Source organism: Lactuca saligna, chromosome 5 (assembly GCF_052625555.1).
Source record: "Lactuca saligna cultivar CGN05327 chromosome 5, ASM5262555v1, whole genome shotgun sequence".
Classification (NCBI taxonomy): domain Eukaryota; kingdom Viridiplantae; phylum Streptophyta; class Magnoliopsida; order Asterales; family Asteraceae; genus Lactuca; species Lactuca saligna.
Genome location: NC_136421.1, coordinates 336,966 through 352,063, shown reverse-complemented (window position 1 = coordinate 352,063; position 15,098 = coordinate 336,966). Strand labels below are relative to the sequence as shown.

Here is a 15,098-nt window from a genome sequence, read left to right as displayed (position 1 = left end):
ATTTCATCAATATGCTTACGAATGAAAACTTGTGCTTTCACATTGTCTTGTGCCAAACAAATATTAAATTCATATATAGCATTTGAGATTCATATGGACTCAAGATGAATTTTTACATCTATCACCCATAACATATAGTTTTGTCACTAACTTCACGTTTTGTAAACTCAAGCTTTACAATGTTGGACATAATGTAACTATAAATTTTAAACAAAATAATAAGACGAATATTATAATGTATTTATTTCATTATGTATTGCACAAAACAGAAACAGAAGAAAAATCATCCCATACACGACTGAGAAAGGATAAAATAAATTAGGATAAAATACATCTAGTATGAAAATTAGGAAGCCAAGTGCTATATTCATTATAGTTGCAAGAATAACTACCGAATGAATCATTTTGATATTGATAACCTTGAAATGTGAGAGAATTTAATCTTTTTGTGGTACAAAGAAATATGATATTGATGTTATTTATACTAAAAAAATATTCTTGTTGTGTTCGTCGTTTACAACTGTTGCGTATAAATAGTAGTTGTTGTTTGTGTGTATATATATATATATATGTATATATATATATATACACACACACACGGATCTTATAAATCATTTAATAAGATTTATAAATAGTACATAATTTTATTTGATATAATTTTACTAATTAGAAACATAAATAAATACTAGTAAATATTTAAATAAAATTATAAAAAATATCTGAAATATAAATAAATAAACATTGATATGTATAAGTACACGTTAGTTTACATGCAAAATTAATTGCATAATTTACATATTACTATATTACTATACATAAATAACAGTTGCTTATATAATGTAATATATAAAGAGAAGTTAGAATACATAAATAGGGGTTGTCAAAATAAACAAATATCATTAGTTGTTAATAACAAATAATTTTAATAATTAATTATTATTTTTAATATAATGGTTGTTTCATAATAAATACTTTTTTATTAAGTAATACATATATTGTGTAGGATATATATGATTTCCACTTGATTAGAGTTTTGGTGTTGATAATATGTTATAAATTCGAGATAATTAAAATTAAAATTTATAAATGTAAAGTAACCATTATAAAAAAGAAAATAATAAGATTTAAAAGTATTGTTAAACTAGAATGTTGTATTCAAATTGGTGTTATTTATTAGATTTGATACCTATTAATATATATTATATACCATCTTTTCATATATTATCAAAATAATATTAAATAAAAAAATTTATTTAAAATATGAAAAATTTTCATTCACAAACATTTTTCTTAATTCTCTCTCTCTTTTATATATATATATATATATATATATATATATATATATATATATATATATATATATATATATATATAGTTGTGGAGATTGTGTGTGAGAGTGTAGATGGTGTGATAATTGGAAGGCAGTGGGGTGATGTGCGTGACTGTGTGACTTTGCGTGCGGGATCTCACATTTACTAGTAACCATCTTGTCAATTGTCAGCAGTTACAACTCAATATATCTGTCCACACTCAATCATACTCCAATATTCAAATATCTTTCTCACTCACTCACATTCAGACACATAATCACACACACTCACATTCACATACACAGAGATAGAGAGAGAATGTATGTTTTTTTCTTTTCGGGGGAGAGTGCAGGCTATATGGAAATTAAGTTTGAAGCATTTAGAGTTTATATTATACGTTTTGGGGTTTCTGAAGGGTTATATAAGTGATGAGATTAGGGTTTTGAAAGTAGAAAAAAAAAAAAAAAAAAAAGAAGAAATATATATATGTAATTAAAATAATGGAACTTTGGGAAGAACAAGCAACACAAGACACGAGGGAGATACCGGCTTGCTAAGTAAAGGAAGAATGGGGAGCAAAGAGTCCTCATTTTCATACTCTTGTAGTTTACCAGACAAAATATGCTTACTTCTAGGGTTTTCAAGTTTCGGTTCCATTTGGCAACGACAACTCCCTCTTCCTCTCTTACCTCCATTAATTTCAAATATCCTCTACTACACCCTACGATTAATATATGTACCCACTCGAAATTAAGGAATTCATATATATAAAAAAGAACAAAAGATGACATGTTTGTGTGTGACTAAAATAGCGACGGCAAAATATGGTGGCCATAGTCCGTTTACATCGACGATATTTTACCGCAATCGGTAGCAACGACCGGTTGGACTCGTTGTATTGACCTATGGCAACAGACTCTGACTTTTTGACGACTACTTTTGTCTCTACTCAATTGCGATATTACTTGTAGTGGCATACCAGAATTTCTTAACTTAATTGCTTTCCTCGTAACCCAAATACATGTTTCTAAGGAAAATTAAAACAATATCACCGTGAATCTTAGTACCAGTTTTCACACACACACACATATATATATATATATATATATATATATATATATATATATATATATATATATATATATATATATATATATATAAAGTTGGTAATACCGAATAAAATAACTTAAAGTAAGAGATGCCCATGTATGATGGGTCAATAAGCATTATAAGAATATAAAAACACAATTTAGGATAATATTTAGGGTTTACCTACTAAACCACTTCTAGGATTAAAAAAAAAAAAAGTAAATGACAACTAATATCCCTCTAAAGCAAGACGCTGGGTGGCGGATAACATACAAATTTAGATCAGAATTTACTGCAACATCAACAAATCATTTCATATCATTATGTAAACAGTTATCATAACATTCCTACTGATAATCAATTCTCGTTGCCTTGTTAAAAAATGGACAAATTCTTTTAAGTGGATTAGGTTTACAAAATCTATCCAGTATACAGCACATCAGCTAATATTTAAGCTCCCTAGCTCGCGTCCTCCGAAAAGTAAGAAGGTAGAGCGCTTGTTCATCTGATATGTTTTGATTTTTCAAACAATCACTTCATCACCATGCAGTGGCCATGATTAAAGGGTGATTTCATCTTTGGTTAGGGTTTCTAGTTTCATGCAGCTAAACATTTTGGAGAGAAGAAGAGACTATGTATCCGTACGTCGGTTTATATTATTATATATGAATATGATGTTTATTAATATACGTTAACTCTGATAAGGATTAATACCAAGAAGAAACAGAGAAAAGAGGCTGATTTTTCCAACCTAAGAAGAAAGAGTTATTGATGGCCTCAAGATTATAACCTTCAGAAGGATAATGGAGTCTCAACAGCAGCTTGGCCTGTGAAAGCGCATAAGCGCTGAGCGCAACGTTTCGGAATCCAGCACTCCTCATCATCACTTCCCAGGATCGGTATCGCTCGTGTCTTTCTTTCCTGTTTTCACCCTCCGCCGCCACTATATCTGCGATCTCTCTCCCGAACCACACTTGCTCCACCTCAATTCTCTCCCTGCTGTTTGGCGGTAGCGTTGCCTCTAGCGACTCGAAAACAGCTGTATAATAGCTCATAGCCTCCGTAAACCTCGACAGGAATATTGGGTGGTTGTGGTTGGCTTCTCTCTCTGCCAATGTAACTACTCTAGGGTTCATGGACTTGATCTTTCTGAGCAACAAGCAGAGTTTGTCTCGGTTTCTCAAGAGGCGGTGGAGGTAGAGGACGCAATTGACGGCTAGCATTTCGTTAGGCAGAAGGAGGACGGCGGAGAGGTGGTCGATGAGGTGGTCGACGCTTTCGTTGTTTGTGTGTGGGAGTAGAAGTGGGTAGAAACGGAACCTGAGTCCAAGGGAATGTGCGAACTTAGAGAGCCGGTCACCTGTCCTTCGAAGGATATTGAGGTTTGTGCCGGTGGCGGTAATACGGAGGGTTGGAGGAGGATATCTGTCCGCGATGGCTTGCATTAGAGGCGGCCACTGAACCCCGTGCATGATGTCGAAATCAAGTATGTGAATATTTTGAGGATCCGGAATGATGGAAGATTGACGTTGATTCTGTTGCTGATGTTGATGAGACTGATCAATGGCTTCTAAGATGGCTTGATTAGCGGTGAGCTGACTAAACCTAATGAATGGAGTTATTTGATTGAGGGACAAATACGAGGATTGGAGAATTGTATCACCATAATGATCAATGTAATTAAAAGAAGTATTACAACGTTGAGTCATCATAAAATTACTACTACTATTAACGGTAGTATTGATGATTGGTAGTGGTGGATTGATCATATTGGGGAAGGCGGGAGGTGGCGGAGGGTGAAGACGAATGCGGAGTGATAGCGCTTTGGTGAAAGAGTGGACTAAGCGGTCTGAGGAGTCGCCGTAAGGGGAAGAGTTGGAGGATAGGATGGTGATGAGGCGGTGGGCGGCGGAAACATCAGAGCGGGAGATGTGTTGGGCGCAGCTCAGGAGGAGTTGGCGCATGTGGATGGAGGGTACATTCTGACTGTTGTTAATCTGAGGCTCTCGATGATTATGTTGTTGGATCTGCGGGTGGAAATGGAAAGAAGTCGTCGATGAGTGCAGCTGATGTAACTGTGGCGGCGGCAGCGGCAGCGGTGGGGGTGGTGGTGGAGGCAGATCTAGTTGTAAATCTTGATTTTCGTCTTGACGAGGAGAATGAGACGACGAACCCAACATTTGTATCCTGTTGGTGGTTTGATGGTTTCTTGAGCAGTAAATAACAGGTAGTTGGTAGCCGTTTTTAGACCAAAATCCACCCTATGCAGACGCCTGCACAGTGATCCGCCATAGAAGAAGGTTATATGTGAGAGATGCTTTTTTGCTTGCACCAAAACACCTGATGAGAGAGAGAGAGAGAGAGAGAGAGAGAGGAGAGTGGGGGAGTTATCCCACATATATGTACAATGTACCATCTATTCAAATACATACACGTATATGTATATATAACACACCAAAGAAAATTTAATAAATTCCAATACATATATATATATATATATATATATATATATATATATATATATATATATATATATATATATATATATATATATATATATATATAATCAAAAACATTTCTTATTATCAAAAATTTGAAAACAAATTTTGACTATTAATTTTTAATTGTTGAAATTTTAATGATATGTTAAAAAAGTATTTTAATTTTGTTAAAACATTGTAATATCATGTTTTCTGTCATTTCTATACCATGGTCCGAAAGTCGATTGTTTAAAGTTTTGGGATAATGACTTGAAAGGGTAACGAACTTTCGATTTTTGTCACATTTAGTCACTAAACTTTTTTTCATTATCTATTTGTCATTGAACTATTGAAACTGTTCACATTTTACCCTTATGACCAGCAGTTGCCGGTCATAAGGGTAAAATGTGAACAGTTTCAATAGTTCAATGGCAAATAGATAACAAAAAAAAGTTTAGTGACTAAATATGAACAAAATCGAAAGTTCGTTTCCCTCTAAAAAGTTCAATGACTAAATGTAAACAAACTTCCTCTTGTATTATGTTTTAGAAAATTATTTATTTTTGTTAAATTGCAGCAACATTTGTTGATGAAGAAATCTATGAAAAAAAAAACAAAACCCTGAAAACATATTTAAAAAAAAACAAAACCGAAATAAAAAAACCAATGGTTTGACATTTTCCAAAATAAAAAATCAAAATTTCCAATCTGATTTTGGTTTTACAAAAAAATGAACCATTCTCACTAATGTGAATTATGACCATTGGTTTGGCATGCGAAATTTGTGACATCCTATGAATATGTAGTTACAACATCGTCTAAACTCGTAATTCATAGTAAGGGTTAGAGTATCATCGCATGAGTACGTAGTTACAACATCGCTTGAACTCGTAATTCATCACCTACAGGTTATGGGTCTGCTAGTGTTTCCACTGGGTTGTCTAGAATGATACGTGGTAGCCATCTATACTATGGTAGATGACTACATCGCCACATTGCTGGTTAAGGTTATGGTATCTCCTTTCATCCTACATCACATATTCATCATCATCTATTTACCGAATTATCATCACCTTTCTATCATCACCTATCTCTCATCATTTTATTTCATCACACACCAACTATTTCATCTACCCATGTTTCATTGGCAACATATTTGTAGATATAAAATAAATATACCGTTTAAATCTTTTAAAACATGTATAAAATCGTTCATCCAGCATAGACAACAAGTATTCAAATAATATGCACACATAGCACGTAATTTATATAAAATACTTCATATCTATGTGTAAGATGAAAGTAACTATATATACCATAAAAATCCAATAAATGCTTCCTAACTTCAAACCCCAAGGTTTACTCTACTAAAACTTCATATTCTCGGCTCTCTAGACCTAGAAGGGTCCAGATCTATCACACCAAAAAGCTCAAGATAGCTCTTCCTCTCACTCTACACACTCAAGCTCGCTAGGGTTCTTACTTATGGGAAAGGTAGTCGCAATCGAAGGCCATAAGTGCCTTTAAATACGGCTTGGGCCCAAAGATTTAAGGTTTCTGCCAACAGCGCGGACTCGTCGAGTCGTCTCACCGACTCGTCGAGTCTATTCATTAATCCGAGTCATCAGTCGCGACCTTACTCGACGAGTTGAGGCGTCAACTCGTCGAATCTCTCTTCTTAACTCATAAGAAAAATACTTAAATTATGATACCTGGAAATCCGGATGTTACATTTTGTTTTTTTTTATTTTCCTACATTTCTTCATCAACAAATGTTGCTACAATTAAACAAAAATAAATAATTTTGCTAAAACATAATACAATAGGAAGTTTGTTCACATTTAGTCATTGAACTTTGTAGACGGAAACGAACTATCGATTTTGTTCACATTTAGTCACTAAGCTTTTTTTCGTTATCTATTTGTCACTAAACTATTGAAACTGTTCACATTGTACCCTTATGACCGGTAATAGCCGGTCATAAGGGTAAAATGTGAACAGTTTCAATAGTTCAATGGTGAATAGATAACGAAAAAAAGTTTAGTGACTAAATGTGACAAAAGTTGAAAGTTCGTTACCCTTTCAAGTCATTATCCCTAAAGTTTTGGGTCTTAAGGAGACACACTTTAAGAGATTTTTACATGAAATATAGATTATTGTTTTGGGTCGAAGGATAGAAAGGGAAAAGTCATACGCCAGATCCTTGCATGAAATATAGATTATTGTTCGAAAAGATTTTAGTCTAAGATATTTAGATAAAATTGTAGAGCTCTTCACCACCTTTTTGTGGATATAAACAATGTTAAAAAGGAAGTTGGAACGAAAAAGTTATGACAGTTTGAAGTTAGGACGGTTTTGATTTGATTCACATACGTTGGGCATACTCAATGTGTATGTTAGGCGTAGTAGGGCATCCCTAGTACACTGGGCGTAAATTGAGGACGATGGGTGTAAGTGATCAGTGCCCAAACCTTATTTTCATTGTTTGAACCCTATTTAAGCTCATTAACTCCCAAACCCTATTTTCATGGTTTGAGCCATATTTAAGCTCCTTAACTCCCCAAACTCATTCAATTCTCAGCCTCCACCTCTCCAACACCCTCTCTTGAAAGCCAAACCGTAGATTGAGCCTTGTGAGCAAAAAAGGTGTTTTTAAGTGCTTTGGAGTGTTCTTGGTGCACCTTGGAGAAGAAGGAACTCATTGAAGAGGTGTTCGCTGCATTGGAGCTTGTAGATTTAGACTTTGTTCACCTTGATATTTCTTCTAGAGGTATAAAGTTTGAATCTTGATGATGAAATTCTTAGAGCTAGTTAGATTTGAGTGTTATGAGCTTTTGGTCAGTTTAAATGCATAAAGTTTAGATCTTGAAAGTTTGTGACCTTGTTATAGACAAAGCTGGAAACTTTATCCATCCAAACATCATTTTGATTCAGATCTAAAGGTTGGAGACTTGGAACTAATGGATTAAGTTGAAAAAGATGCACTTTTGGTTGCCTTTGATACTAGATCTTGTTTGTTGGGACCATTCTAATGGATAAAGTTGGATACTTAATCCAATATGGAGCTATTATGAAAAATAAAAACATGATCTTGTCCTTTCTATCCCTTCCATCCAAGAGTTGTAATGTCTTTTTGTGTTAAGAACTTAGGGTTTTGGACATTAAGCACTTTATAGCCATGCAAAGTCATAAAGTTGGAAACTTTATGACTTACAACATCATTTTGGGCTTGGATCTGAGTTTTGGACGTAAGGGCTTAATGAATTAAGCTCTTAATGGACTATTGGGATTGGGTTGCGTACGATGGTCGTACTTGGTGGTACGTTGCACGTACACGGTCAGCGCCACGCTAATGGTTAACATCAAAGCACGTTGAGCATACTTTCTTGGTACATAGGGCGTACTTCGCTAGAAAGAAATGTTGACTTTTGGACCTTGACCGTTGACTTTGAATTTTACCAGGATTTACCAAGTTTAACTTAAGGGTATTTTGAGCTATAGTTAAGCCTTGGTCTCTATCTGTTGAATAGGTGACCTGTAGAGCCGGTATTCGAAGCATTGTATTGTTTAACTATTTTTCAGATTAGGAGATGATTTTTCCTCATTGTAGTTACGGGTCGAAGGCATCAGATCGACCTATTGGATTTAGATCTCGGTTTATTGTCACACCCTCAAATCGGAACGATAGAAACGTTCGGTGGTGGATGACATCATGTACACAATCACAATAATTTAAAATAGGAATCATGTAACATCCCGGAATCAGGTATATCTCATTGACCATTTTCTTTCCTTAAGTTATCAATTTCAGTCCTTGAGAAGATTAAGTGAAAATTGAGTACATTGGGCGTACAGGAGTATACGTTGCGTGTACTGAGCGTGTTCATGACGCGTAGGTCACCCAGTACGTTGGGCATATTATATGGTACACTGGGTATACTAGGCTCAAAATGAAACCCTAAATGAGGGGTGAGCCCCTATATAAGGAACATGATGGCCTCATTTCTGGCCACCATATCCAGCCTCTAACCCTCTCAGAAACCCTAAATCACGTTCCTTGTGCTAAGAGTCCCTTTGTGACCTTGAAGTAACCTTGAGATAAGCTTAAAGTGAAGGAGGTGCTTTGAAGAAGATAGAGTTGGAGTGCAAGTCTTGGATCTAAGCTTTACTGAGGTTGGAACATTAGCTGGAGGTAAAAAGCTCAATGTTTTCTCATCTTTTTGATTTGTGCATGTTTGGACCATTTTAGGGTTTTTGGTCCCAAATCTTGGAACTTTATGAGTTTGTTCAACTCCAGGACCAAATAGCTACTCTTTTGAGCATCCTCAGTCGAGTAGACTCGTAAAAATGGGATCTTGGACTTCATAACCACACCATGCATGAATTATGAGTCCTTTTTTGAGCATGTGGTGAGGGTTTTAGTGTTTGTGACTTCTTCAGCCATGCAAAGGCTTAAAGTCAGAGACTTTATGGAGTAAGAGCCTTTAGGAAGTCCAAATTTGGGATTGGAGTTAAGGTCTTAACGGATTAAGACCAAATAAGTGTGAAGAGCAAAACTGGGTCGTACGCTGAGCGTAATTCTAGTACGCCCAATGTAGGTCAAGGACTCCCCGATGAATGGCGAAGTGGTACGCCCATCGTAAGGGATTGTACGACCCACGTACATGCTGTTGTTGACTTTTGTGGACTTTTAGGGTTTGGTCAACCTGTGGGCAATTGAGACCATAAAAGGGTAAAATGGTCTTTTATCCTTCTGTGAGATTTGTAGAAGGGTTAGTCTAGCTTCTTGGGGGTTTATCATTAATTAGAGATAACTATTATACGTGTTAGGCGAAGGCTAGACCGGTGGTTAGAGTTCGATATTTCTGAGTACAAGATTTTCATTTGCTAGCTTATGAGGTGAGTCTTCTCACTATACTTTACCTAGAGTGGTAATTATGTATGACCATAGGGTCTTATGTTCTTGCCTGAGTTATGCATTTTATGTGTGATATGTGTTGTGTGCTATATTATGTGATATTTAGAACGGACCGGAGGATCCAACGAACTGTGCTATATAATGATCGGACCAGAGGGTCCAACAAACTATGAGACCAGAGGGTCCTCACTTAGACTGGACCATAGGGTCCAAGGAGTAGTGAGAGCGGAGGGTTCTCACCCAGACCAGACCAGAGGGTCCAACGAGCCATGGGACTAGAGGGTCCCACTGAGACACATCAGACCAGAGTTTCCTAAGGAGTTATAGCCTCGAGTGGCTTATATGTGTATGTGGTATTTTGGGGAACTCACTAAGTATTCTTGCTTACCGTGTTATGTGTTTATGTGTTTCAGGTACTTTCGAGGGTCACAGGAAGGCACCGGCTTGATTGTACACACACAGGGCTGGAGTTATATGTTTTATGGATCTTGGATTGTGATAAATACTTTTGAAAACTATGTTGAAATATGTTATGAAATTGATACTCGAGATTTTAAGAATTATGATATGTGATGTTGGTAATTTAAAAATGAAAATTTTTGTTTGAAAATTTACGTTGTTACAAATCAAAGCAAACACCATCATTACATTGATAAGGTAAAGTATTTACATCTGTTCCATACATAGTTTGTATGAAAACAAAATGTATAGCAAAATTATAAAAGTCGCAACTCTAAAAGCTTCATCTTCTCAAAAACTTGAGTGTATACCTGTCTTACCGGTTCCTTGAGAATACAACTGATTTTGAAAGTGTATCAACATTTAAGTTGGTGAGTTCATAAGTATATTTTAGTGATGGAAAACTTGTCTTTGGACTTTGAAAATGCTAGTAGGTTTCTCCAGAAAATCCAATACTTTATATAGTGATTATAATGTAATCATGTATGTTCCTTGAAAACGTATATTGTAGTGGTGTACTTAGTACTAGAAAAATGAGTATTTCATCTGTATTTGTATAAAAACACTTGTATGAATGCTTGGATACCATCAACTGTAGTGTAAAGTAGTGTAACATTATAGTGTTTGTATGAAAACCTTGTATGAATGCCCGGATACCACCAGTTGTAGTGTAAAGTAGTGCATTATAGAGTACTGTGGTTTTATTAAATAAAATAAATCACTAAAGTAGTGTTAATACCATAAAAATATATGTTAGCTCATATTGTTGTGAGTATCATATAACCATGCTTGATATGAACTAGTGACCTCTACGACGTTCTTCAGGCGTAAGAAGTTATGACATTTGTCACCCCAGGCCTTCCGACCTAACTGTAGCTAGCAGTTCAGGTGTGAGATTGTCAGTACCATATAGATTTATACACAAATCTCACGCTCTCCCTCTAGGAGACTCTGGTTATGCTGTATATGATTTAGTTCCATACCTTGATGGATTTATACACAAATCTCACGCTCTCCCTCTAGCAGACTCTGGTTATACTGTATATGATTTAGTTCCATACCCTGATGGATACTAGTGAAGTGGTACCTCACAACCCTGTATTAACTAGTTTGCGTGTACTGCCGTAGTGTTGTAGCGTCGTTTTGTATTAGAAACTATATGTATTTTCATGTATTAAAGTACCCTATAGTGTAAAGTAGTTATACTTAAATAATTATTTTAGTAGTGTATACTTGTATCAATGTATTAGAGTAGTGTTTCCGAAATTATACCTATTATAGTTTTGAGTGTATGTTCTTGTTTCGTGTATTGTACTTAGCAAAATAGTGTAGTGAATCTCAAACTATACCGACTATAGTTTAACTGTAATGTTCTATAGTGAAATGAAAACATTTTCAATTTAATTGTATAAAACCAAAAATACCCTTATGTTCGACATACTACAAAAGGGTTAAAAATATATGAAATGTTTTTAGGAAATGTGGTGAATATTCGGTTTGAAATAATTGCAAAGGTTTTAAAACTATTTAAAATATTTGTATAAAGACGAAAATCCTCATGTATTACTTGTATTCCCCCCCCCCTAAAAACATTAAAAGCATTGAAAATGTAGCGGTATGAACTTACCTTAAATGCGTGTTAGCTTGAATTGGCGAGTTGTAGAGACGATCCTCAGGTAGGCGTACGTGGGAATAACGTTATCCTGAAAATAATTATATTCGACGTCGTATTGAAACTAATAATATATTAATTTAAATAATGAGTTAAATACTATTGGAAATATTAATTAAATCATGTAAGGAATACTTACAACTTATTTGGAATTATTTGGAAATGTTGCAAAGTGTTTTTGGTTGGCAAAATGAGTTTATAGCTGGATCTATGGGTTTACGGTTGGATCTTGATGTTCTTGAGTGAATTTTTGAAGATTTGAAAATATTATGAATGTTATTGGGGAATTGGTTGAAGATTTGAAGATTTTGGGCACAATTTATGAATTTTTGAAGGTTCATGGATGATAGTTGAGAGGATTTTGTGGGGTTTTTACGGATGAGAAATTTGTGAAATGAAAGTGTTTTCGCCAAAACACTTATATATAGGGGTGGTTTACGGTTTAGAGCTTCCAGAAGGGGGTATTTACGATTTTCAGTCAAAAGGATAAAGGGGTTCACGAATTTAGGTCAAAAGGGAAGGGGTTTACAGTCTTGGTTTCCACCCTTTAGGGTTTTCCGATTTGATTAAATCCAAATAAGGGTGTTTATGGTTGGCTTTTCGTCAAAAAGCATGTGTTTACGGTTTGGTTATTCCTATGATCGTAAACACATTCCAAACCCCTTTAAACCTTTAATTAACTTAAGTATAGTCCTTTTGTTCGAACCAAAGTAAGATTGATTTGATTTACTATGATTTTATGTTAAGTATTTAGCTTATACTATCCTACTTTAACATGGTTTTCCCATAAACTTTTATATAAGTTAAATGAACATGCACTCGAGGCATTTAAAGTTCCTATATCTACAATATAGGTGGTGAGTTTTACTTTTACATGTTTGTAGTCTATACTTTTATTATCTCAAAACAACGGGTTGTTACATTATCCCCCCATTAAAGGGAATTTCGTCCCGAAAATCTTGTTATAGTGAATACATCATGGGTTAGGGAAAAGATGCAGATACTTTTGTTTCATCTGGTCTTCTCACTCCCTAGTGGATTTAGGTCCTCGCTTGGCGTTCCAGCGAACCTTCACTATTGGTATGTGACTTTGTTTCGTTCGTTTGACTTCCCTATCCATGATTTCTACTAGTTCTTCCAAAAAGTTATGACTCTCGTTTATCTAGGTTTCATCGAGTGGAATCACAAGAGTCTTTTCACATAGACACTTCTTTAGACTTGACACGTGGAAGACAGGGTGTACATTGTTAAGCTCTTGTGGTAAATGTAGTTTGGAAGCTACGGGGCCGATCCAAGTGAGGATCTTGAATGACCCAATCTACCTTGAATTTAGCTTCCCATGCTTTCAGAAGCGTATCATGCCCTTCCAGGGTGAGACCTACAACCGAACACGATCTCTAACCTGGAATTCCAAGGGTTTTCGTCTCTTGTCTGCATAGCTCTTTTGTCTATCTCTTGAAGCTTTCAAGCGTTCTTGGATTTGTATGATCTTTTCTGTGGTTTCTCGAATGATTTATGGGCTAGTGAGAGTGCTATTAGGAACTTTCCCTTTAGCTAGTTGTGTTTCACCCACCTCAGCCCAACACAAAGGGGATCTGCACTTACGACTATAGAGGGTTTCGAATGAAGTAGCCTTGATGCTAGTCTGATAGTTGTTGTTATATGAAAAATCGACAAGTGGAAAATGGGTGTCCCATGCTTTACCAAAGTCGACCACACAGGCTCTCAGCATGTCATCTAGCATTTGAATGGTTCTTTCACACTGTCCACCAGTTTGAGGATGGAAAATTATGCTCATGTCCAACTTAGTTCCAAGAGCCTTCTAAAGTGACTGCCAAAATCGGGATGTGAATCTACTATCTCTATCTGAGATAATAGATATGGGCACACCATGCAATCATACTATCTCTATGATGTAGGTTCTGGTCATCTTCTCCATCTTGTCTGTTTCTTTGATTGGCAAGAAGTGGAAGGACTTGGTTAATCTATCGACGATCACACAAACAGTGTCGTGACCACCCAACGTCTTGGGCAACATGGTTATGATGTCCATTATAATTCGCTCCCACATTCACTCAGGTATTTCCGGTTGTTGTAGCAAACCTGATGGTTTTTAATATTCTACCTTTACTTTGGCGCAAGTTACAAATTTGCCCACAGAGGTAGCAATTTCGGCTTTCATGTTTGCCCACCAATAGAGTTTCTTGAGATCCAGATACATCTTATCTGAGTCTGGGTGAACAAAGTATCGAGTCTTGTGTGCTTCATTCATGAAAATCTCCCTGTAATCACCGAACTTTGGGGTCCAGATCCGGTTCTTGAATTGACTAAATCTGTCTCGCTTTATCTCAAAGATCTTCTCCATTCCTCTTAAGGCTTCACCCGCCACATTTTTTATTTTAAGGATTCTAATTAAAGCTCTTTGATTTGCGTGGAGAGATGGGAACGAATTGTCATGGTTAGTTCCTTGACCCTACGTCCTGAGTACTCTTTTTGACTAAGGGTATCAACTACTACGTTGGCTTTACCGGGAGGATAACGAATTTCGCATTCGTAATCATTGAGTAGTTCTACCCATTGTCGTTGTCTCATGTTAAGTTATGTAACATCCCGGTTTTTAGGTATATTATTTTAATTAATTAATTTGAGTGACTCAACAAGTTGGTTCATCAACTCGTCGACTAGGGTCGCGACTGGTGACGTGGATTAATGAATGGACTCGATGAGTCTGCAAGCTGACTTACCGAGTCAGCGCTGCTGAAGGAAACCCTAATTTCTCAAGTATGCTTGTAACATCCGGATTTCCAGGTACATTATTTATTTTTTATTCTAGAGATTTTGAGAGAGACTCGGCGAGTTGATGCTTAGACTCACTGAGTAGAGTCGCGAATTTCCATCCGGGTTAATGATCGGACTCGGCGAGTCGACTAGTGGACTCGGCGAGTCCGTGTTGTTTAATGAAACCCTAATTTCAGAGGTTTGAGACCTATTTAAAGGCCCTTATAGCCTTCATTTGCGGCTACCAGTTGATAGTGAGAGACCCCAGAGTGTGTGATCATTTTGAGAGAGAAAGGAAGCCATTTTTGATCCTTGTGTGGGTGATTTTGCAAGAAGAAGGTGACCAAGGCAAGAGGAAGCTGAAGAGGGAGCTAATCTATGGATTTCAAAGC

General features: G+C 36.0%; 1 protein-coding gene across 1 annotated transcript; it reads right to left on the bottom strand.

Moving 5' to 3' along the window:
* Positions 1–2,752: 2,752 nt before the first annotated feature.
* On the bottom strand, positions 2,753–4,800 carry LOC144997469 (scarecrow-like protein 18). The gene has a single exon (XM_078957379.1). The coding sequence runs from the start codon at positions 4,577–4,579 to the stop codon at positions 3,107–3,109; it is 1,473 nt and encodes a 490-aa protein (XP_078813505.1). The 5' UTR covers positions 4,580–4,800; the 3' UTR covers positions 2,753–3,106.
* Between the last annotated feature and the right edge of the window lie 10,298 nt (positions 4,801–15,098).